Source organism: Heteronotia binoei, chromosome 5 (assembly GCF_032191835.1).
Source record: "Heteronotia binoei isolate CCM8104 ecotype False Entrance Well chromosome 5, APGP_CSIRO_Hbin_v1, whole genome shotgun sequence".
NCBI lineage: Eukaryota > Metazoa > Chordata > Lepidosauria > Squamata > Gekkonidae > Heteronotia > Heteronotia binoei.
Genome location: NC_083227.1, coordinates 167,543,219 through 167,567,751, shown reverse-complemented (window position 1 = coordinate 167,567,751; position 24,533 = coordinate 167,543,219). Strand labels below are relative to the sequence as shown.

At 44.1% G+C, this 24,533-nt stretch overlaps 1 protein-coding gene across 4 annotated transcripts in view; it reads left to right on the top strand.

Annotated features, from left to right (window-relative positions):
* CACNA1A (calcium voltage-gated channel subunit alpha1 A) overlaps positions 1-24,533 on the top strand; it is a 599,049-nt gene that overhangs the window by 444,254 nt on the left and 130,262 nt on the right. For all 4 annotated transcript variants that reach the window (XM_060240686.1, XM_060240689.1, XM_060240688.1 and 1 more), the window contains exons 29-34: positions 2,418-2,558; positions 3,752-3,953; positions 6,714-6,878; positions 7,289-7,399; positions 9,275-9,358; positions 23,671-23,787. In XM_060240686.1, the coding sequence (XP_060096669.1) occupies positions 2,418-2,558; positions 3,752-3,953; positions 6,714-6,878; positions 7,289-7,399; positions 9,275-9,358; positions 23,671-23,787 (820 nt within the window). The remainder of the gene's footprint in view (positions 1-2,417; positions 2,559-3,751; positions 3,954-6,713; positions 6,879-7,288; positions 7,400-9,274; positions 9,359-23,670; positions 23,788-24,533) is intronic.

Below are 24,533 nucleotides of genomic sequence, written 5' to 3'. Positions count from 1 at the left end.
CTTAAGTTATCTTTCTTAAGTTTGATTTGAAAACAACTAAGGATGACAATAAATCCTAAAGAGAGTTACACCATTCTAATCCCATTAACTTCAACTGACTTAGGGCCAAACTAGATATGATCCCATCATCATTTTTAAAAGATTTTAAAATGCTGTGAGGGCCCAATCCTGAACAGGCCTACAGAGGAGTGCTCTTGTCCCCCCTCCTCTGCCCCAATGCCTCTCCAAGTGCTGAAAGCTGAGGGGAGGTACAGCCATGTTAGCGCCTCAGAGCTTGGAGTAAAAGTGGTCTCAAGTGAACCTAACTGGGCCCTTTCAGCATTTTAAAATCACTTTAAAATGGTGATGGTATCCTTATGATGGCCACAAGAATGCCATCACATTTAGTTTGGCTCTTAAAACTGTATAACTATACATTGTTCTAGGAATTTCACAAATTCGATGGCTCAGTTCAAGTATCTCCATTCTGACTTTTTTCCTCTCTTCTGTGAAAAATAAGTCTGTAAGTCTTCATTTTGCGCCAGTTTTTGTTTCCTCACAGTTAATTATTTCCTGTAAAAATGTAAGCATTTTCAATATTATTTTGCACAAGTTGTGGGTAGAAAACATTAAAATCCTGTACAGGAGACCACAGACTCATCAGTAGTAACAAAAATGAAGTGGACTGAAACCAATGACAACATTAGAAACTAAAAGGAACCCCCAAATGGCCATATCAGTGTGGAGGGGACAGAACGATGTTTCCTAGCTTCTTTTATGAAAATTACTAACCAGTTATTTGCTTTTGTTCACTTAAGTATTTCCAGCAAAATGTTCAAGCACGTTCTGCCTCTACAGTCCATTTTGTAGTCTCTTAATTTCCAAATGGGTGGGAATTGAAATGTTATGGCTATACTAGGAAAGACAACTCTAAGAATTTTGACAACATGTAAAGGTCAAGCCAGAAACAATGACTGGATATCCAGGCTGGTTTTCCTTGGTAAATAGCCATGGGAATTTGACTGGGACTATGGTATGGGGGGAGGACTTCCCCTGGCATTGTTTTCCTAGTTTCAAGTGCCTCCCCAGATCTAATATTGGCTCCTTACTGGCAAACTATATGTTTTCACTAGCTTAGAATGTAGCAGCTTAGGGGTGGAAGGTGGTATCAGGAAACAGTGCCAACAAGAAAATGATTCCCTCCATATCATGGTCCCAATTTATACAGGAGAAGGAGGTTACAGCTGCTGTTTTCTACAGGAAAACATGCTAGAGATGTGATCACAGATTTTCCAGCCTCTCATCTATGTGTACAAAAGCTATATTTTGAAAACCTATCCCATATAATTCTAAATACATCTGTACAGTACAATGTATGTCTAAAGCTAGATATATGATTCTATCCTGATGCAAAAGGGGTTCCTTATAACCTTGAACAAATTCATTGCTAAATAAAAAACAAATCCAGAGGTACCTTGATTAACGACATTTGTTCCAGTATAAACTTTTAGGAGTCAGAAATCTCATTTTATGAAATGCCATTGGACTCCTTTGTGTTTTGCTGCTACCAACTAATACAACCATTTATTGCAAACTCATTGCTGTAGACCTTAATGATTCAATGCTTACTGGATGTTGTATTTTTATGTAGCCTATAATGATCAGAAGTTTGTAATTTTCCCACTTACACTCATGCAGTATCAATGAGTCAGATCCTAATCTGGTTCAAAGCAGAGTAAATCTAATTACATTGAACCATCTTGGAGTTAAGTGAGCCATCCCCATCCAGTGAGATGCACACCTGTTTGTAGCTACTATGCTCTGGGTCAAGTGATTCCCTGTGACTCTCTTTGACATCAGTTATGGGGGAATTACACAGACACCCATTTTCTCCTCCTGCCCTTGCCCTCTGTCAGGCTGTACAAGAGATGGATCTGTTTGTTCTTAGCCTCTCCCCATAGCTTTTTAAGCAGAGTATAACAAGTCATATATGGACTGTAGCTCTCCTTGAACTCTCACAAGATTACCTCACCCTGAGGGATTTCAGATACCATTTTGGTTGCTTTGGCAGCCCCATTTAGTAGAGTAGCAGTTGGCTATTTGTCCACCACAGCACCACTTCAGACATAGGAAGATTTCTCCAAGGAACATCCTTCATCTTCTGGTAAGTGGGAAGCATATTATATTGCACCACCCCTGGCTGGGAATCCAGGGCTCATTCCCTAGGCAGCATGATTGCTGACTCCATTAGAATTAACTTCATAAATTGAATGTTATAACATGACTAAAGTTACAGATTCTCCATTCAGTCGCACAAATTGGAACTTCAGTCACTGGAAGAGAAGTCACTTTCCCTATAGCAGAGCTTTACTACCTTTCTCAAAGATCATTGTGTAAGGATGCCCCTAAATATTTGTTGTGTATTTCCTTTTCCTAAGGGGAGAGTACCTAGTGTATGAAAAAAACAATGAAGTGAAGGCTGAGAAACGAGAGTGGAGGAAATATGACTTCCATTATGACAACGTGCTGTGGGCCCTGCTTACTCTTTTCACCGTATCTACAGGAGAAGGCTGGCCACAGTAAGTCATTCGAGAAAATGGAGCTGTACTAGTATGTTGGGGTGATGGGGCATCTGACTGGTTGCTGTTAAAGAGGGAGTGTTGGGTGAGATTAATGCTTTGTCCGGTCCAGTACAGACAGTTCCGATGGATTTATTGCATTCCCAAGCAACTTTGATCAAGAATGAGTACAAAAACCATGGTTTACCATTGCCACATTAAAGTACCATCCCAGGAGGAGGGAGAAGTATGTTTTATTTTTACTGTGTTGACAGGAGATCACTGAAAGTGGTCATTATGTAATTCGGATCAAGGTGTGGAATCTTTTGATTGGGAGTTTATGATTTCAGTGGGCCAGGCCTTTCTTATTTCTGTGCAGATCCCTGAGCAAATTAGTTAAGCTAGGGCTGAAAAAAACGGTATTTGGGATGCTCGTCCCATTCTTTTCAGTGTTCTAGTAACTCTGTGGGAGCCAAGGAATGAATCTTGTTCTTTATAGACAAAATGACAGTTATGCCTAAACCACAGAAACAGTTTATTTTGTGGCATATAACTATATAATCAAGTTTTTATGTAAGGTATTCTAGATCTTCAGTGCCAAAAAGCAGAGGTTGCTTCCACCTAGGGAACTGAACTGTTAGACTGTACCTCAGGTTCAGAAGTACTAGTGATTATGCAAGCAATCACACAGGAAAATGATCTAGACTACACAAGAGCATTTGTCCCCACTACCCATGCAAAAAAAAAATATGATAGTTCTACTTTCTACCTCTCTCTCTCTCTCTCTCTCTCTCTCTCTCTCTCTCTCTCTCTCTCTCTCTCTCACTGTATTCTACTAGCTGCCACCTATGCTGGTGTTCTAGAATTTCTGGCTGAGACTTTCTGAGATTCTTATCACTCAGAGATCAGTCTTATTAAGCTTTTTTTAGTCTGTGAGTTATAAGAAACTCAAAAGTTAGAAGAAATCATATTGCCAAATTTGGGTAACAAGCCAAATCTGACTTATAAATAGCCCTTGCATAGTACAGAAAGGCTTTTATGAGATATACTGTCACAAATCTTCTTACATTGGAACATTTCAAACTTACCTCAGACACCTTAGATGCCAGTCTTGTTAAAGGTAGAATAGTGAGCATGATGGGTCATTCACATGACTCTTTCTGTTTTCCCTCTGTTTCCTATCTCCATCTCTTCTTGTTTTGTCCTTTCTGCAGAGTCCTCAAGAACTCAGTGGATGCTACCTATGAGAATCAGGGCCCCAGCCCTGGTTATCGCATGGAGATGTCCATCTTCTATGTGGTCTACTTTGTGGTCTTCCCATTTTTCTTTGTCAACATTTTTGTGGCCTTAATCATCATCACCTTCCAGGAGCAGGGGGACAAGATGATGGAAGAGTACAGCTTGGAGAAGAATGAGGTGTGGCATATGTTGGGATGGGCAAAGTGCCATGGGAAACATCAAGTAAAAAATTTGTTTTCACAATGAATAGTAGGGATTTTTTTGAGCCCAGAGAGATTCACCCCATGTCTGAAGTCTCGGAACTGTTTTGGTAGAATGATATTCTGATCATTTGGAATAGAGAGAGAGGGAGTTTTGTGAAACTGAGAGAATTAGTTTTGTAAAATTGAGGGTGTTATTTCCAGTGTACTGAGGCCATGGGACACAGAAATTAGTTCCATGTTAGGAGAAGAAGGGATGAAGGAAGTTGGAGGTGGACCCACATGAGTTGCAGATATAGGAGCAGAAGCAGTGAGTAGGCAATGAACATGATTATTTAGTAGCTGACCTAGGGTTTGAAGCCCAACTCCATCCAGAAGTAGAGTCTAAGGACCTACTCGAGAATTGAGTTCAATTAACAAGCTGTAAACTGAGAGAGAGAAAAATAGGAAATGAGCATAGTTTGAAGATTAAAAGACAAAAGGTAAGAAAAGTTGAGTCAAAAGGATCTCCTGGGCTGCTCTTGACAGAAACAAGGATAAAGAGGGTGGTGAGTACTTTTTAGTCCACTGATACAGACTAGAAGGAATATCTGCATTGCGGTGTGTGAGGTGTTTTACACACACACACACTAGCAGTTAGATTGAGTATGTGGTTTTTAGTAATGAACATTTTCTGAGGAAAAAAAGACAACCATCAATAACTGTAAAAAGGCAGACCTATAGAAAATAATACTCAGAAGCCCAAACGTTTGTCATCAGAAGATATTCGATAAAATTATTTTATTCTCAGATAAGGTAAATCCTCATTTTTAAGCACAACCATCACCAATATTCCTGCATTATAATACCTTGGTCATGATCGGTCTCTTGAATTTGGCAGCAGCATTTGCTGCTGCAACCTGTAAAGCTGGAAGAACCTTGCATTTCCTGAAAGTGTGTGTTTGAGACTGTATGAATAGGCTGTGCCTCTTTTGTCTAGAAAAAAAAAGGAAATTCTGCTCCTACTTCTATGTAGATCTTTTCGTTTTCAGATCTTTACCTCATCCATCTACCCTTGGTGAAAACAATTGTGTTTTCTCAAAGGAAGGTCAGATGGTTATTCAGCTGATGATCATATGGAAAGCAAATCTCAGGTCGTTTTCGCACTCACCTCCAGCCGACGCGACCCCCCTCTTCACCGCGCAGGATCTGCGCGGATTTCCCACTAAATGCCGCGGAGCAGCCTTTTGCGCCGGAAACTCCCGGCGCAAAAGCCACTCAAACGTAAACCTCCAAAAAGCAGTTTCCGGCGCAAAAGGCTTTTGCGACGGGAGTTTCCGGCGCAAAAGGCTGCTCCGCGGCATTTAGTGGGAAATCCGCGCAGATCCTGCGCGGTGAAGAGGGGGGTCGCGCCGGCTGGAGGTGAGTGCGAAAACGACCTCACTGAACCTGTTTAGTTGAGAGGGAATGGGCAATTACCCCCCTGAGATTAGGATTTACCAGTTGTACTCAAATGAGTCTAGAAGCTTCATAGGCACAAATTATTATTTTTTTTTAAAAAAAAAAAACTGATTTCAATGCATCTTTTTCTTGAAAATTTCTGCCCACATTCATTTCTTGCAACTTTCATGTACATTTAAAAAGGAAAAAGTAGTCCCCTGTGCAAGCACCAGTCATTTCCGTCGCTGGGGTGACGTTGCTTTCATAACGTTTTCACGACAGACTTTTCACGCGGTGGTTTGTCATTGCCTTCCCCATAGGTGTACATACTAAATTCTTAAAACCAATTTTTAAAACAGTGACACATCTTCTTCCTGTATGTGGCAAATTCTAAAAGGAGGTCCAAAGAACACTATTATTCCCTGAGATATATCTACATCAATTTTCCCTTCCATATTATGTTTGCATTCATCTTAAGTCATTGGTGTGGATAAACTTGCATCCAAAATTAGTATCTAGTGCAGACTTGTATTATCTTATAGCAATAGGTTAAAGCAGTTGAGAATCAGCTGTAAGCTGCAGGGATATCTGATTTATCACATGTAAAAACTTCCTGTTATTGCAGTGTTTGTTCTGAACAGCCCTAAATATGCTGGTGGTCTTAATAAATGTTTGGTGCCAGTCTGGTGTAGTGGTTAAGTGTGCGGACTCTTATCTGGGAGAACCGGGTTTGATTCCCCACTCCTCCACTTGCACCTGCTGGAATGGCCTTGGGTCAGCCAGAGCTCTGGCAGAGGTTGTCCTTGAAAGGGCAGCTGCTGGGAGAGCCCTCTCCAGCCCCACCGACCTCACAGGGTGTCTGTTGTGGGGGAAGAAGGTAAAGGAGATTGTGAGCCACTCTGAGACTCTTCGGAGTGGAGGGCGGGATATAAATCCAATATCTTCTTCTTCTTCTTTTGTTGGATCTCCACTCTATCCTTAGGGATAATGTATCCCTGCAAAGGCACAAACCCTACTAAGTACACTGAAGTATTTCTAACCCTTATAGCAGAATGAAAGTGTTAGTCTTTAAGGTGCCACAAGAGACTTTTATTGTGTTTAACTCTGAATTAAGGAGGGCTGTACATTTGTTTGGTCAGTGAGAGCAAGAACTAGAAGGTGAGGAGGAAATGTTGTGCACTGAGCAACTCTGAAGAGATCTGTTTGAAGTTAGGGACTCCGAGGTAGGAAAGAACCAATGCTTGTTTTTTCTTTTTGGTATCTTTTGTCTCTTGAAAGCCCCTACCTTCCTCACTGATATGCTGTCCTCTCTTCACAGCGAGCCTGCATTGACTTTGCCATCAGCGCCAAGCCTCTTACCCGGCACATGCCCCAGAACAAACAGAGCTTTCAGTATCGTATGTGGCAGTTTGTGGTTTCACCACCTTTTGAGTACACCGTTATGGCCATGATTGCTCTCAACACCATCGTCTTAATGATGAAAGTAAGTAGGAGAGGAATGACTGTAAGCCAGCAAGGCTCTGAATCTGCATGGGATCCTACACGTCCTGATGGGCTTATCCCATGGGGTCATTCTGGAAACTGTAAAGCTGGCTGAGATATAAAGACAAGATACAGCAATGCTGACTATTATGTATGTCCATAGCTATTTGGGATCCTTCAGACTCCTAAAACCAAATCCCATTGGCCTCTTTTTGAACCAATGGATATAGCTATAATCCTGAAGAAGGAACTTAATCCAGACCCTGTAGTACCAGCCTTACCTGAAACATCTCTTTGGCCCTGTGGGACGGTGTTCCTGTCATGCCATTCTCTGACTTTTAAACCCTCTTCCATCCTTCTTTATTAACAGAGCTCTCTCTCTCTCCTCTCCCTCCCCCACCTCACCTCTAGTACTACAATGCCTCACACCTGTATGAACAAGTACTAAAGATGTTCAACATTGTCTTTACTGCCCTGTTTTCCTTGGAATGTGTTCTGAAAATCATTGCCTTTGGAGTGATGGTAAGTGTTACTCTCATCAGAGTTCTTGAGCAATAATGAAGGATTGCACTATGAAGGATGAGAAATACAACCCTTCCCTTGTTAAATGGGAAGAAGAAATAAAATATCTTGCACTTTCATTATCATCGTTTATTTATTTATTCATATTTGCTTAAAACTTCTGCCCTTCCACATGACTCAACAGGGCCCTCAAGCATTGCACTTCATTTGGGAGCAAGGATAGTAAGGAATGCCTGCACCATGAGGGATTGCCCAAAATGATCAACACTTTCAGCACCTCTGTCTGGAGGACAAAGGGAATTAATTGCTAAGGAGTATGAAGAGTAGAGCTGTGCAGATGAAACAAAACTGGGAGAGACAGCCAACACCTTAGAAGTCAGGCCGATTTCGCACTCACCTTATGCCGCTCTCATGTCTGTCTTCTCAGCGCAGCATCCTCCCGATTTCCCACTATTTGCGTCAGGGCTGCAGCAAACATTGTGATTTTCACACAGCAAACGGAAACTGGTTTTTAGTGGTTTCCGTTTGCTATGCGAAAACCACAATGTTTGCTACAGCCCTGGCACAAATAGTGGGAAATCAGGAGGATGCTGTGCTGAGAAGATGCACATTAGAGCAGCGTAAGGGTGAATGCAAAATCGGTCCCAGAAATAAAATTCTCAAAAAATTACCTCGATAAGATGTACTGAAGTTAACAAAATGACACTTGGCAGAAAGAAATGCAAAGTTTGCATTTAGACAAAAATAAATCTTCAGGTATAGGAAGCAGGTTAACTGGCTTGGTGGCAGCGCATGTAGAAGTAATCTTGAAATTGTAGTAGGTCACAGGCGGAACATGAATCAGTAGCATGATTTGGCGCCATAAAAGGTAATGTAATTTTAAGATGCAGTAATAAAAGCATAGCATCCAGTTCATGGGAAGTAATTGTTTATGAGAAATATACTGCACTAGGTAGACTTCTGGAGAATGGTGCTGTTCTAGCTGATGCATTTTAAGAAGGATGTAGGCAAACTGAAATGGATGTAGACGAGAGCAGCATTCAGGGGTTCATAAAACGAGTCCAGTGAGAAAAGGCTGAAAAAAAAACAGATTGGTCTAAAAAAGAAAAAACTGGAGGGAGAGGATAGCACTCTTCAAATACTGAAGGCTTGCATGGAGGAGGCTAGGTGAACATTGGATCTAATGGTCTTTGTACAAGAACATATTTCAGTCAAACATTGGGAGAGCCTTCCTAATGATTAGAGCAATTTGGCAGTTAAATGATGGTGAGTTCTTGCTCACAAGTTGCTGGAGGTCTGTCAAAAAGAGGCTGGACAGCCATCTGCTGGTGATGCTTTAGTTTTGGATTTCATGCAATGAGCAGATGCCAAACTAGATCGCCTGTCAGGCCCCATCCTGCAAGTAATTGGAGGCAGGGAAAGGAACATGGCTGATGACATTTTGCTTGATTACTGACCCAGCCCTTTGTCTCTCTGGGAAGTATTGCTGCTTCAAGTGATCACAGAGGGCATTGTGCAAATTGACATTCCTTTGTTCAGCCTGCAGCTTGCTTATGGCCAGTGAGGAAGATCCCATGAGCCTCTGAATGTGGGCTCAGGTGTTTTTGTAATATTTGTAAATAGCAAGCTGAGTCCCCATTTCAGAAAAGATTGTAGCAATGTAACTCCCTGCTCAGTCACTACGTTTTCTTTTTCAGTCCCCATAAAAAAGAACTGAAGCGGACCTAAAAGATCTTGGGGCTGACTAAGGGTGGTTGTCAGGGTGGAGACCTCTTTGTTCTCGTTGCTGTTGCTTCTGTTGTGATTGAATGTTGTCACCTGTTTGCTGCTGTGTGGCTGTTCCTTTTCGTCCTTTGTTTTGTTCTTTCTTTATAGAATTATTTCCGTGATGCCTGGAATATCTTTGATTTTGTCACAGTTCTGGGTAGCATCACAGACATCTTAGTGACAGAGTTTGGGGTAAGTTCAAACCTGTGGTGGGATGACATTTGGGGGAGGGAGGCATTCTGCAGGGAGTGGGGACCAAGAACTGAAATATGACATTTTCATCCCATTGAACCAGGTTTTTAACTAGGGCAGAGGCTGGACAGGAGATCTATACCAAGGAGGTCCAAATGTTATTATTTATTTATTGGACAGGGAGGAGAGAGGAATAGTTCTACCTTTCTCCAGAAATAGATTCTCAGAATGATGACACCTCTCTTCGCTAAAAGGCTTATATTTAAATCCTATTGCTCAGTGAAAAGGTTGCAATGGTGTAAATGGGAACTCTTTCTGGTAGAGGTCTTTATGTTGGCATAAGTTCAGAATTTCTGTGATGAGTGGTTAACACTGGCATGAAGCCATGCTCACTCTAGTGAGAAGTTTACACCAGCATTAACCCAGAGGCTTTCCAGTGATAAGGTTATGAAGCTGTATTCATTTCTGCCATCAACCTTTTAGCGGTTTGACTGAGGGCCATTTCACACACATTGTAGCAGAAGAGACTAAACATTAAGAGAATTAGGATCTACTTCAGTAATCACCAGTGGGGCATCCTAATGTGCCACAAGAGAACTGCTAGTATGCTGGGGAAAATAAATAAATAACATAATTGAAATCTCCTGTGAGCCCAGAGAACCCACTATGGAGGAAGCTGCCAGCTGCGTTGCATTGTTCTTGCCTCCTTCCAATCAGCCTCTTCTGAAAGAAGATGAATTCTGCCACATTTTTGAATCACGTGCAGTGGGGTTATTCAGTTGTTCTCTGTGTAGATCTGCAGCAGAATTATCTGCTCTCAGAAGAGACAACGTAACTTTTGCATGTGTCACTGTTCCTCCTACATGCCCAGAACAATGACTCATATGAAGACACAGTGACTATATTTCTCTGTAGAAAGGTAGCCCTTATACATTATAAAATGGGGATGCAAGAGTGATGTATGCCTCCAGCTTTAACCCACAGATCAGAAATTTAGGAAACATTGATACCTTGTTTCTGTGTTGTAACATGTAAGATCAGGGGTCGCTTTGTAGAAAAATAGGTGGTGGAGCTCATCCGGGGATTGTTATGCAGCTGCACCTACTATTCAATGGACAAGGTGGGGAGGAGGAGGGGGAACGCTCAGAAAGGTTCAGGAGCTGCACTCCTGTGAGCTCCTGCTGAATCCGAGGCCTGTGTAAGATTAATATACAACACTTTTTTTGGTATGTTTTCAGCACAGACATGCATGTCAGAGATCTGGGGCCAATCATAGCCATCTGCAGTGTTTAGTTGCTACACCAGCACTAAGTTTAGTTTACACAGTGTATACGTAGAGGGAGAAAAGACACATACACCCCACACGTTACAGGGTAGAAGTTGATATTCTGCACATATTTTATGTGCATCTGTTGTGATGTGCAGAGTGGCCCAAATGCACTAATTACATGGACAGATTCACTGGCACTTTCCAGAAGATGGTTACAGAAGCATAAATCTCAGAGAAGAAAGAATCTGAAATTAATAGAGTTTGTCCTCTTGAAGCCGAAAAGGGGGAGACACTGTGGGAGGACTAGCATGCCATTCTGAGTACTGGCAAATGGCATGGCTGTGACTATGCGATTCACCTCCTTGAAGAATATCTGAATTATTTTTTTTTCTCAGGGCCAAAAGACACAAGATGCTGGGAGATTTATTTTCTTGATAGGTGGTATGAGAGATCCCAATTCAGATCAGGATCACGATGTGAGGGAGGAGGGATTTAAGCCTCCCATCCAATACTGTATCCTGACTCCAAACAATTATTTGACCCCTTTGGGGAAATGTGCAGGTCCTACTTGTATGTCTGGCCGAAAAATTAATTATAGCTCCCTGGAGTTATTTTTGGTCAAGATTCAGATAAGCTTCCAGCACACGGGCTGTCTAAAAGGTGAGAAAAGCTAGGAGCTCCATACACAGAACTTCTGATGCCTTGTCTGGCTTGGCCTTCACGTGCATCACCAAAGACAGAAGGGCAAAAAAATCAACATTGTTCCATTATTTTCTTCCAGGCCCATTGCGTATGTCACAGTGAGATGGCAGGGAAAATAGCATTTGGGTAGGAGTCCTGAAATACTATTTAGAATTTAGAAATTAAGAGCAGAGCCTGTCTTTCAAAGCTCAATCGGCAATGAGAATGCATTCTTCCAGCATGAACAGACCAATTCCCAGGATCACATCCATATTTATTTGTAAGGAAACTGAGGCATCTTGGAAAGGCTTCCACAAGGTATATGGTGCAAAAGGCTTTTTTTCACATCCCTGTGGTTACAGATAGATCCTATTCCCCTCCCCATACCTTTGCTAAGATAAGGATCCTAGCAATTGCAAAATTTGTCTCAGTCCTTTTAGCCCTTGCATTAAATAAATAAATGTCTTCTGCTGCTCAAGATTCGTGAATCAATGAGCTTCAAAGGGTACAAAAGGAAAGGAAAGATGGATTCTGCTGTCATTTTTGCCCAGAGGATTTTGATTATGCCTTTCTTCCTGATCCTCCATTAGTGTCCGTTCTTCTTGATTTTCCATATACAAAAGTAGCACACAGTGAAATCAGGAAGGGGAATGATCTCTCCCAGGAAAGATGCATACATGGCAAACTAGTTATTTGTGATTGCAGCAGGCTGCTGTGTGTGCATTGTGGGAACACAGGTTGCTTTGGATATTTACAAATCTTCAATAAGTTAAGGACAAAGCAGGAGTGAATAATTGGGTAAGATGCTGAGGCCATGTTTTCTGTAGATGAAAAGTCAAAAACTTTTTCCTTCCCTGGCATCTCCAAAAAAGGGTCCAGGCAAATAGGCACGAAAAACCTCAGCTTGAGACCCTGGAGAGCCGCTGCCAGTCTGAGAAGACAATACTGACTTTGATGGACCAAGGGTCTGATTCAGTATAAGGCAGCTTCATATGTTCCTCTTTTTTTTTGTTAGAAGCAAGAGTGTTTATCTACACAAGTTTAAAGGCCTGCTCTTCTAGACCTGTCCTTGTAGATCATCCTCAGTGGGACACATGGATTCATTGCTATAAGACCAAAGAACTGATGGATGGATGGATGGATGGATGGATGGATGGATGGATGGATGGATGGATGGATGGAGCCACAAAGACATTAACCAAAGAGAACAGCAGTAACTTAACTATATACTTACAATGCTTCATGAATGGATTGCAAAACCTGGTGGTGTTGGCTGGATGATGCCTTCTGAAAAGAAAGCATGCCAACATCATAAAACTTAGGCAACAGATACCTCAAATTCTGTAAAATTTTTAAAATCACTATAGGAGACTACTGCATTTCCCCAAAAACTTGGTGGCATATGAAAACAGATAACATTTTCCTCACTTTATCATAAACCACATAAAGTGAGGAAAATTCTACCTGCTTTCATGTTGTTCAACTTGGAATTATGAAGTGATTGTAAAGCACCATGTTTCTTACAAAAGAATAGTTCTTGGAGTAAATGTAGTAGTACAAATATCTTTGTTATACATGTGGACAGGCTACACACTGATCATTACCCCAGCTCATATTCCTGAAGCTTATTTTTTCTTAGATCTTCTTTGTGGAATTGGATCTCACACTACTAGCTGTTATATCACAGAATTTCAGCTTCTTCTCTTCAGCCAAATTAGCATTAGGCATCAACACTTTCTGTAGTAGAAGTACCCAGAACTGTTTCTACATTTGACAAAGAAATTAATTACATGCTAGTGGCAACACACAACATTTTTGGGACTTTCATAGCTACAAACTAGCAGAGGCAGCAAACATTGTACAAGGCTGATAACAGACAGGATTGGAGGCGTTCCAAATTGGGCTTGTTCAAAAAGAGCCATCCCAAAGCCTCCACATGCTCCCCTGCAACCATCCCCATCCCATCCACAGGGCAACACGGGCATGATCAGACAGCTATCATGCACCATTCCCGTCACTCAGTTTGAGGTTTTCCCCCCATACATTTTAGTGGGCAAGCGCATGCACACGCACACATGTGCTCTGAACAGTTTTTTGTTTTAAAAAAGCTGGATGCGGCTTGGGGCAGCTTGGCAGTTTCACACCGCCAAGGCACCTCGCTTGCGCCCTTCCGCTTCCAGACGCTGAGGAGGCGACTGGCACGCAGCTCAAAAAGTTGCTACCACTTCGAAAGTTATAGCTTTTTGAGCCGCTCTCAGGATACCAGAGGACGGGGTGAGTACAGGATGGGGACGGGTGGCAGATGTTTGTGTTTGGAAGGATTTTTCTAGTCAATCTCTGAGTCGGCCCAAAGTGCCAGTCTGTTAGCAGCCTAAGAGTCACATTTTAGTTCCTACAAAGTGTAATATGCCATGTGCTAGACAATACCTCCTCTTCAGGTTTTTCTGCTGCACTTGTTCCATTCACTGGAAATGCCCATACTTCTGACTTTGCCCATTTTTCTCATCTTTGTATCCAGATTCTTGCTTGGCTAGGGAAGTTGAAGTAGTGTATGCTTTCTCTGGTTTTAAATAGGAATACTCAAACACTTGCCAGTTCAGCTTGTGTCCTGTTCTCCAATTGAGAACAGAGACCTGATTTTTAATGATGGTTTGAAAGTTTGTGAATCCATGGGGGGCAGGGGGCAGTTGGTGCATTGTTTCACATTCTCCTTACTAAAAAAAATTCGGTAATATCCATATTCGGAAATAATCGGTAATAATTTTTTTCAGTATTCCGGATATTACCAAATAGTGGTATTCAGATATAGCAATCCGAATATACCTGTATATATACGGTATTCGGCTCCCATTATACCCTACGGGCCATTGAAGTCAATGGCAAAATAGGATATATTGGAAGCCGCCTGGTTTGAGGGAGATCCCCCACCAGGGGGTCCAATCCCTGGGGCACCCAAAGCCAAACCTAACTTCAAATCAGAGAATCTCCATAGGACCCCAATGCACTAAATCTATCTATCTACTCTATGCACCCTGGCGCCAATAAAAAACCCAGTTGCAAACTTCAATGGTCGTTTTCGCACTCACCTTCCGCCGGCGCGACCCCCCTCTTTACCGCGCAGGATCTGCGCGGATTTCGCACTAAACGCTGCGGAGCAGCCAAAAAAGCCGGAAGCTCCCGTCGCAAAAGCCGTGCAAACGCCAAACTGCTTTTTGGCGGTTTCAGTTTGAGCAGCTGTTGCGCCGGGAGCTTCCGGCTTTTCTGGCTGCTCCGCAGCGTTTAGTGCGAAATCCGCGCAGATCCTGCGCGGTGAAGAGGGGGGTCGCGCCGGCGGAAGGTGAGTGCGAAAACGACCAATGCAACACAAAACACAATCTGCTCAAGAGACCTGGCTTTAGCAAACCCAGATGCCAGTTCTCCAGTCCTGCCCCAAACAACGCAGGGAGAGCTGGCCAAGCACAACAAGCATGCTGCTTCTGGATCTCTCACTCAGATGCCAGCTTCCCTGCCACAGAATGCTCAATCTACAGATGCCAGCTCTCCAGCCCTGCCCCAAACAACATGAGGAGAGCTGGCCAAGCACAACAAGCATGCTGGTTCTGGGTCTCTCACCCAGATGCCAGCTTCCTTGCCACAGAACGCACAATCTACAGATGCCACCTCTCCAGCCCTGCCCCAAACAACACGAAGAGAGCTGGCCAAGCACAACAAGCATGCTGGTTCTGGGTCTCTCACCCAGATGCCAGCTTCCCTTCCACAGAACGCTTAATCTACAGATGCCAGCTCTCCAGCCCTGCCCCAAACAACACAACTCTCAAACAACAGAAGCAGTGGACCACACCTAGCTCCACATCTGTATCTGACACAAAGCAAGAAGCATTTAGACTTTCCTTGAGTAATGGACGGTTGGCTGGTCTAGGCTCTTTGGTGTTACCCAGGGTGCACCACAAGGAGGCAAGCCAGAGTTGCACCCCAAATGTGGGAGATGTCTGGGAGGGCCTCAAAGAGTGAGAGGGAGGGAACCGTTCCCTCTCTCTCAGCAGCAACACACACTAACCATCACTGTCCCATTAGGGGAACTGTAGCCAAGGTGTGGCTGCCCTCCTCATCACAGGCCCCCCCATCTTCACCTCCAATGAAGAAAAAACAGAAGGAGGAAAAATGGAAGAGAGGAAAACAAAGAAGACATTGGATTTCCTGCCCTTCACTCTGAGTCTCAGATCACCTTACAACAAGTCACACAGTTTCCCTTACCTCTTCTTCCCCACAGCAGACACCCTGGGTTGGCCTGAGAGAGCTCTCAGGGAAGCCACCCTTTCAAAGAAAACTCTGAGAGCCATGGCTGACCCAAGGCCACTCCAGCAGCTGCTCTGCAAGCAGAGAAGTGGGGAATCCCACCAGGCCCAAAAAATATAACAGTCCATGCACTAAACCATTACAGCCAGGAAGCCCACAAATACAACATGGCACTCTGACTGCAGTTTAGCCAAGGGACCAATCCAGCCCCCCACCAACCCATCCCACAGCAACCAGAGCAGGTAGGCACTCAGGCCACAGGAAAATGGCCTGTGCCAAGGAACCAAAGCAGCAGAGAAGCGCAGACCAGAAATGGTAACCAGTCCCCCCCCACCCCACCCCACAACAACCGGAGCAGGTTGGCACTTAGGACACAGGAAAAAGGCATGTGCCAAGGAGCCAGAGCAGCAGACTACCAGAGGCCCAAAGCAGCAGAAAAGCGCAGACCAGGAACACCCAGATACAGTTCAAAAATAATTTCAACAAACCAGAAAATGTAATAAAATTATAAACTGATTAAAACAAACAATCCCAGCCAGGCCAGACCAGACCAGAGCCACCCCAACACCCCCCCCCCAGCAACCCCCTCCAACAGAAAACCAACCAGATAACTCAAAGCAGGAGGAAACACAAGGTTTTCTAAAAGTTAGAAACAAAAACCTGCTTATAAAAAATTCCCCAATCCCCTTCCCCACAATAAGGGAAAAAAGAAAGCTATCTGCAAAAAGCATGGCTCTGATTGGTCAGAGGCCTCCTCCCCCTCCCCCCAGCCAGAGGCGGGAAAAGGACAGGGAAAGGCAGGAAAGGCAATCACAGACTGCCTTTTGCCTTTCCCCATTGTTTTCTATGGAAGGAATAGCTTTACCGAATATTTCCGAATAATACCATAATTATTCGGAAATCAGGTATCTGGAAATACAAAATAGGCTCAAAAGCCTATACAGAATACCAATTCCGAATATTTACCGAAATGCTTCTATCAGTAAATATTCAGTAAACCCTTTACCAAATTGATAGCCCTACTAACTATACAGGACAGCACAATTGGCTTTCCATGCATGTGGGCTCTCACACAGCTCAACTGAGTTCTGGTACCATCCTTGCTACATAACCACTCTACTCAAAAGGCAATTGTTTAAATAGACAATTAGATCACTCACAAATCATATAAATCAGTCATCAATAAATGCTGTGTTTCAATAAAATCCTATCCAGTGCTCATCAAATAGACCTTAATGACACTAATGGCAACCAATCAGTAGGAATCAGCAGTTCTGGGAAACCCAGTGCTAACCAGTTTGGCAGGTGCTCATGGCTGCTCAGCATCAACTGGAGAGACCGAGTGATCGGGACATATCTTAGTGCCACCTTCGAACATGGTAAGTTTGACAGTTCACAGTTAAATTCTCAGCATACCTTGTGTGCCAGAACTTGGCCTGCTCTGGCTTGCAGGCTCTATTCTGTCCTGCCCTCCTAGGTATTTCTCCTAGGAGAGAAACACCCAGAGGGACTTTTCTTCCACTCCTAGGTAGCCCACCACCACCACCCGACCTGTGTATGGAATTAGAGAGTTAAGACTCCCAGCTTCCCTTCCAAATTCTGTGGCCTTGCCTTTGTGTCTCCCGAGGCCTAGTGCCTGGCTGCCACAGGGACAGTTCACTGCCTTGTGCACCCATGGAGAAATGGCCACTTGCTAACTATCTTCCTTCTCCTTGGCACTCTTTTTTAAAATAGTGTGTCTGAGACAACAGAGGTCTATATGGTACAGAGAACCATGGCCAGCATCCAGAGTTGTAAATTATTTATTAAAAAGGAAATGTTTACAAACATGATCTGGAAGCTTCAGCTGGCCCAGAATGCGGTGGTGTGAGTTCTAACAGGAACGCCATGGACAGCACGTATACGTGTGCTGCACCAGCTACAGTGGTTCCCAGTAGAATACCAAGTAAGGTTCAAGGTTCTGTGTTGACCTTTAAGGCCCTAACTGATCTGGAACCTGCATATCATTGAGACTGCCTCCTCTGGTCTGTCCCCGGTAGAGTGCTATGCTGTGCTGAGAATAACCTACTGATGGTCCCTGGCCCTAAAGATATCTCGTTGTCCTCAGCCAGAGCCAGGGCTTGTTCAGCTCTGTCTCTGATCTGGTGAAACTCTCTGCCAAATACCACCAGGGCCCTTCAGGACTTAATGCAATTCTGTAGGGCCTGTAAAACAGAGATGTTCCACCAGGCTGTTGGTTCAGGATGGCAATAGTTGCATCACAGCCAGCATCTTCCTCCTCTTATTCCCTGCCTCCATCTTCACTTCAGTCCCCTCCTCACCTGCCTGCAAGAAAGCAACACAGTGCAGACGGGGTAAGAAAGGGGTGTTTGATGCCATCTAAGATAATGCAGCCGATTTTTGGTTTTCTCTTCTCAATTCTGTTTTTTAATGGTTGTTCACCACTTAGAACCTTACCGTGTAGGGAATGGGCAATTCATAAATCAAATATATAAATAAATAAAATATTGTCTCTAGCTAGTTCTATTAGCATTTGTATGAAGGTGAGCTGAGGTGCCTAGAAAGCCACTGATGGACTTCCCCCCTTCCCAGACTGTTCTCTGCCCAGAGGGGGGAAAGCTTGTTAAAACGCAAAGTGGAGGCTTTGCTCATCTCAAATCTCCCCCGGGGGGGGGGGGGGAGCGTTTCTTCACACTTTGTTTAAAATAAGTAAACACCATGCTGAAGAGTAGAAGAAACCATTCCCTAAGGGAAACTCTCACTTGATGCTGATTTTAAGCTGTAGAGTACATAACATCTGAGATCTTCTATATTTGAAAGGAATATATGCTCTCCAGTATAAACATCTTTGCATTCCTCTTTGTAGTTCCCATTCTGAATGGCTGTGTTCCTTCATTGCCTCTGTCAGCCTTGCATCCTTGGCATGTTTAACATCAACAAAGAGTGCTAAAGTTCTCCAGAGGAGATGTGAACTCTGGTTGCTCAAAGATAACATGAGTTACCTACGAGTATTTTAATTCCCAAATCACACCTCCAGCCGTCTTCTAGTTTGAATCTTTGACAAGAACTGGGGAAGTTTTTTGTCCCACGTCCTTTAAAAAAACCCAGCTGCTTACACACGAGCTCTTCCCACACTGAGAGAAGATGGAACGGTTGGAGCACTCCAGCAGGTCCCACTACGTAGGAAGTGCTATGGCTGAGTTCACATTATGCTCACTTTCAAAAGTCTTTCGCAGAAGTATTTTAAAGAGCAGTAATGGTAAGCGATTTTCATTCGTAACGTTGATCGCGCCACTGACTCGTGGAAGTCCATGTTCCAATTCATGCCTCAGTTTCTCCCATCCCACTTCCCAGAAAATGGAAGCTCAGCAGCAAGTTTTGTTTATGCTGGAAGAAAAGCTACATATGCAGGCATTTTGGCTGTGGATGTTTGGGGCCCGAATGGGTTCCCTAATGTCAGCAGGCAGGGGAAAGGGGTGGGTATGGAAGAAGGGGGGAGGGGGGCTAGGTATCTCCTTCCCCAGTGCGATGTGTAATATATAATGACTGTATCTCTTGTCTTATCTTCTTTCCATGCTGTCCCTTTATACTGTTCTATTTTGGCGCAACACCCTCTGAAAATGTCATCCAATCAAAATGCACTATGAAAAAATCCATCTGTCCATCCATGAACCGGTCTGTGTGTCCATGCCAATGAATATTTCCGAACTTCCCTGCCCTGCTCCCTGCCCCTTCACCAAACATGAAATGTCTACCTTCTGCCTTTCTCCGTTTGCTGGTTGGGATTCGACTTGCGGTATTAAAATGCCCACCCTTCCCTGACTTCCTCTGATCCTCTCCATCTCAACATTTGCATCTAGGATCCGGTTGGTTACTTTCTGAAGCCCGAATGTGTTTTATTCATGAAGAGCATCTTCTTGGCACATCGCATGACCTTTTGAGCCAAAGATGCCTGCAGTGTATTGGCCAGCTTGCTCTTTTAGTCCCTGCCCTCCGTCTCATTTTGCATCACTCGTTTGGTCTTACTCAGGTTCAGTTAACTTCGTGGAAAGACTCAGTTGTGAGACATAGAGGAGTTGGGTCAGTGGAGGAATCCTATAGCCATAGAATATAGAAAATGGGCCTTTTCTAAAGAGATGGCTCAATTTCATCTGAGATACATAAAAGGGCAGTTCTTCTAAAAAGGTGATGAGAGACGGATACCCAGGCAGACAGCTAGCAGCAACTGGGGAAGTGATGTTGGAACATAGCATTAGATCCTGTGGTTGCTCCCATGAAGGTAGTAACAGCTCTTCCGCAGTTATTACCCACAGCTGGAATGTGGATTTTCAGAGTTATGGGACCTAATGAACTAATAGCCACATGGGGTAGGACAGTGCCCTGAGGAGGAGGGGAGAAGGGGGCAAAATCACCCTTTTTTGTTAGTGCAGCTCTGCTGTTGGAAGAGAGTGGAAGGGTGATTTTGTCCTCTCCTACATCCTCAATGCTGCTTCCCATTAGTCCATGCACAACTATTAGTCCATGCAAGTCTCTTGATTCTTCTAAATCAACTTTCCTGGTGTTGGAGAAGTCTGCTGTGAGGAGGGAAAGATCTATGATCTTTGCACTAATGGATCACTGAATCCAACCAGCGATCTTCTGTTTCTATTGGCCAGCTGCTTATTCTTCCTCAAATATCAGTTACGGGAAATTCCCCTCAGGGCATCCTGAGGCAGGGAAAAAGGGAAGAAAAACCCAACAAGGCAGGTTCCCTCCAAGTTACATGATCAGTTGCTGTACAAATGGCCACTTTGAATAAGATCACATGGATGCTTCTCACTTCATGATCCCAACATCTCTTGACGATTTGATGAATATATGTCACTGACATCACTGATCAAATATGATACGACATAATCCCCAAACACAAAGATTTTCAGAAGAGGCAGTATTGATGTTTTTTTTCTGAAAGACAATACATCCCAGGCAGTGACTTGCTGACACCTGAAATATGTGCATGAGCTGTGGCTGTATTCCTTGATGGCAATCTGAGGTCAAGGAATACAGGCCGCATGATCAGTAGGATGATTGACAGGAAACGTTTCCTTTGGCGCCCTGCCCCCTTTATACTATGCACATTCTGATACAATGGTGAAGGTGCCATCTGGTTATGCTGAAGATCACTGACCGATAAGTTACAGGATAATAACAACCACACATTTGAATTGGCCTTCAGTATGTGTATCAGAGGAAGGCAATGTGTTGGAAATTTCCCTGATGCTCACTTAGAGGGGCTGAGAAAGAATGTTGGCGTATGCCTTTGAGTCAGTTCTGAAGTCCTTTTTTGAGAACTCTCAAAGGCACTTCCAATGTTTCTTCTCTAGCACAACCGCCCCTCTGTGATACTAGTGTTTGAAGATCAATGTAGACATAAGCAAAGACGAATTTCACATAGAAATCTTTCACATACTTGGCAAAAATAGGCATACCTCAGTACCGCATGTGTGGCAATGAAGTTTGTGGCTTTGATAGGCAGAGTGGATGCGATGACTTGGACGGTTCATTTGCTGGACAGCAGATAACAGTCCAGATTCTATGTTAGTTTGTCACGGATTAAAGCCATGCCCAGGGGTGGTTGAAGATTATGAAGAGATCTTGACTTGCAGGGAAGTTCAGAGGTAAAGAGGGTAAAAAAAATAGGCAGTAGACAAAGAAATGGGTATCTAAAACTTAGGGGACTGAAGCAAAAGGGGACTTCATAGTACTTCAGATCAGGAAAGGCTACCTAAGTGGGGAGGAGAAAGGAGTGCTAGGAGAGGTGGTCAAGAAAGAGTAGTTGAAGGGAGTGGGATAGTGGTATAGGTGATGGCATGACAAATAGGAGCATGAGGGAGGTGGTAGAAACATGGAGTTGAAGTGAGCAGGAGCCAAGGCAGTTTGTGAATATGTCCCTTTGGCAGGAAAGGACTGGACAGGCAGGGAAGCCTGAGGATATGGATCAGGGAATCAAGGGAACACAAGGTTGTTAATTCTGAACTATAGATGCAGACAGTTGTGGCCTCTACTCTCAATGGGGTTGTGGCCTCGACTCCTTTTACTCTCATGGGAAACAGCAAACAAAGCATGGACTGGTACCTGAAATCTACCAACCAGCCAATTCTTTAGCTGCAAGTTTCTAGTCTAAAGACAGGTGCAAAGATGAGTGACTCACGGTACCAGCCCTGATGTGCTATGTCATTGTTAGTAGCCAGAGTAGGTGTAGCTCTCCCGCTGAGAGTAGGCATAGCTTCCTTGTTTGTTTCTCTGCCTCTTTGCATGCATGTCATCCTTTCTGTTGGCCTTGCATGAACTGAAGCTGGCAGTATGATAAGCAGGTTTCACTCCTTTGGATGCAGTCTTGCAGTGACTTCTGTCACCCCATGGTCACCCATGTTTAGTGGATTCCCTGTTACATGACCAACTTTTGGGGAGTGCTGGAGAGAGATTGGCTTACAGCTTCTGGAAATGTCCACAAAGGGAACTTCCAAAGACGGGGGAGGATGCAGCAACAGGGTGCTATTGGGAAGAAGGGCCTACAAGGACTACTCGTGAATCCTTGGCTGCAGCATCGTCCTATCATGTCCACTGTGTAATCACATGGCAATTCCTCAATATTTGTTTTGAAATTATAGAACAAGGCCGAGTATATGTCAAGCCCTCAGATCAGTCTTTTGGCATGTGTAATGTCTGAGTCCTCTCTCTGTCTGTCTGTCTTTCTCTGTGTGTGTGTGTGTCTGTCTCTGTCTCACTCTCCTGCAATTCCATTGTGGCATATTTGCAAGGTGCCCATTGGTCTTGTGGCAGGTGATGTTGCTGCAACTACATTCAGTCCTGTGACACATGTTGCACAGATACCCTAGCAAACCCAAATGACCAAATCACTTGCTCAATGCATAATCGGTGAAGCCACATGGCAGAGCTTGTGGATCCATTAAAACTAGCCAGGCCAAACACATTTCACAGTGCTGTTCTTGTTTGAACATTCAGTGAGTCAGCAAAGTCTAGCTCCAGAGTGCTCAGCTTGGGAACCTAGCAAGAGTCATCATGCATGAATGAATCCTTAACCATCCATTGCGGGACTAAAGCTCTTGAGCAAGGGCTGTTGCCTGGGGATGGACTAACTGGCTAACTGAAGGCTGGAACTTTACATCTTGATTAGATTTTCTGTTCTGTGCTGATTGGGCTGACTTTAGAAAAGACCTGATAGTCTCTTGAGCCAATGCCACACACAGAGAAAGAAGGTTATATTGTCCCAAGTCAGGTGAGGTAGTCCAGGAACTCCCGTGCTTATCTCCCAGAAACCCTGGGCATCTATCGGTCTCAAAAGCTGGGCCCTTGAGCATTGCTGAAAGAAATGTAATATATTTGCAATATATTCCAGAAGCGTATGTGCCATCTACCTTGAAGAAGATAGCTGCTAATGCATCTTGGTGAACCAAACAAGAATGTGTTTTTTTCCTACTGTACCAGAGGCACAAAAAGCCTTCATTCAGCTGCAAAGTATTTGGTATTGACCATTTCTTCAGGTCTCTGGCATTGCTACCATGTTGGGTGCACAGGACAGGTGCATTTGCCCCGCAAACTGATTTATGCACTTGCAAGCCTCCAGTCATCCCATCTCCCAGCTGTCCTTTTCTTCCTCACATCTTGCGTTTCCCTATATCTTGTATGCGCAGAACATGTGTGATGTGAGGCCACACAATAATGTTCTACCTGCTTGCTGTGCAAAAAAAAATATCAGTGCATTTGGTTGTTGGTATCTTTAACAACAACAAAAGTTCCTGTATTAACGATCAGTGGTTGATTTTTTTCTCAAATAGATTATGTCATCTTTATTTCCCAAGGGAATGGGTGGCCTTATTATCACGCTAGTTATTTTCATGTGGGTGATTCCTCCCTCCCTTTCTGTGCTGTTCAGTCGTCCTTACTAATCTTACTAATCACTGCAGGGTTGGTTGGGGTTTGTTTTCTTGCCAGCCCCCTGGGTCTGCTGCCACTCGGTCCTGAACCTGATCCCACTCATGCCACTTTCCCTTCATCTCTGCAGAATAACTTCATCAGCCTGAGTTTCCTCAGGCTATTCCGAGCTGCCCGCCTCATTAAGCTGCTCCGACAGGGCTACACCATCCGCATCCTGCTTTGGACCTTTGTCCAGTCATTTAAGGTAATGATAAAGAGCTTCTGGGTTGATTTACTAACTCTGAGAGTCTTTGAGATTTTACAGAAGTTGGAGGGGGGGGGAAGGAGGGGATGAAAGTAACCAGTAGACACATCCATCCCCACTGATCTGCCTTCGGAATAGTCTGTTCATCTTTCATCTTTGGTGGAGCCCCACATCAGGACTGCACCTGGGCAGGGCAGCTGTGGAATATTTTTTTTCCAGCTTAGAACTACCAAAGGCCGTTTTCCCACTCACGTTTTACTGGCGCCACGACCATCCTGACGCCGGCGAATCTGCCTGGATTTCGCAACAGAAGCGCCGGCGCTCCCAGAAGCGCCGGCGCTTTCCGTCGCTAAGCCAGCGCAAACGTTTTCCTGCATCTTTGCGATTTCCGTTTGCGCTGGCTTAGCGACGGAAGTAGCCGGCGCTTCTGGGAGCGCCGGAGCTTCTGATGCGAAATCCAGGCAGATTCGCCGGCGTCAGGATGGTCGTGGCGCCAGTAAAACGTGAGTGGGAAAACGGCCATAGGGATGCCCTGCCCCCTTCGGAGCCAACACAGCAGCTTCCCTGCCCAAGCGGTCACATGCTCTGGAGGCAGGCACCCCCCCTCCCTTCAGTTCCTTTTTTGTTGCTGCATGGATACATGTACTCCAGCAACCTCTGTTCTCACCTTGCTTTCTTTTTGGCAAAGCGAGTTGTTCTTTGATGCTTCATTCTTTCCTGTCCTTGGCTGAAGTCTTCAGCAGAGT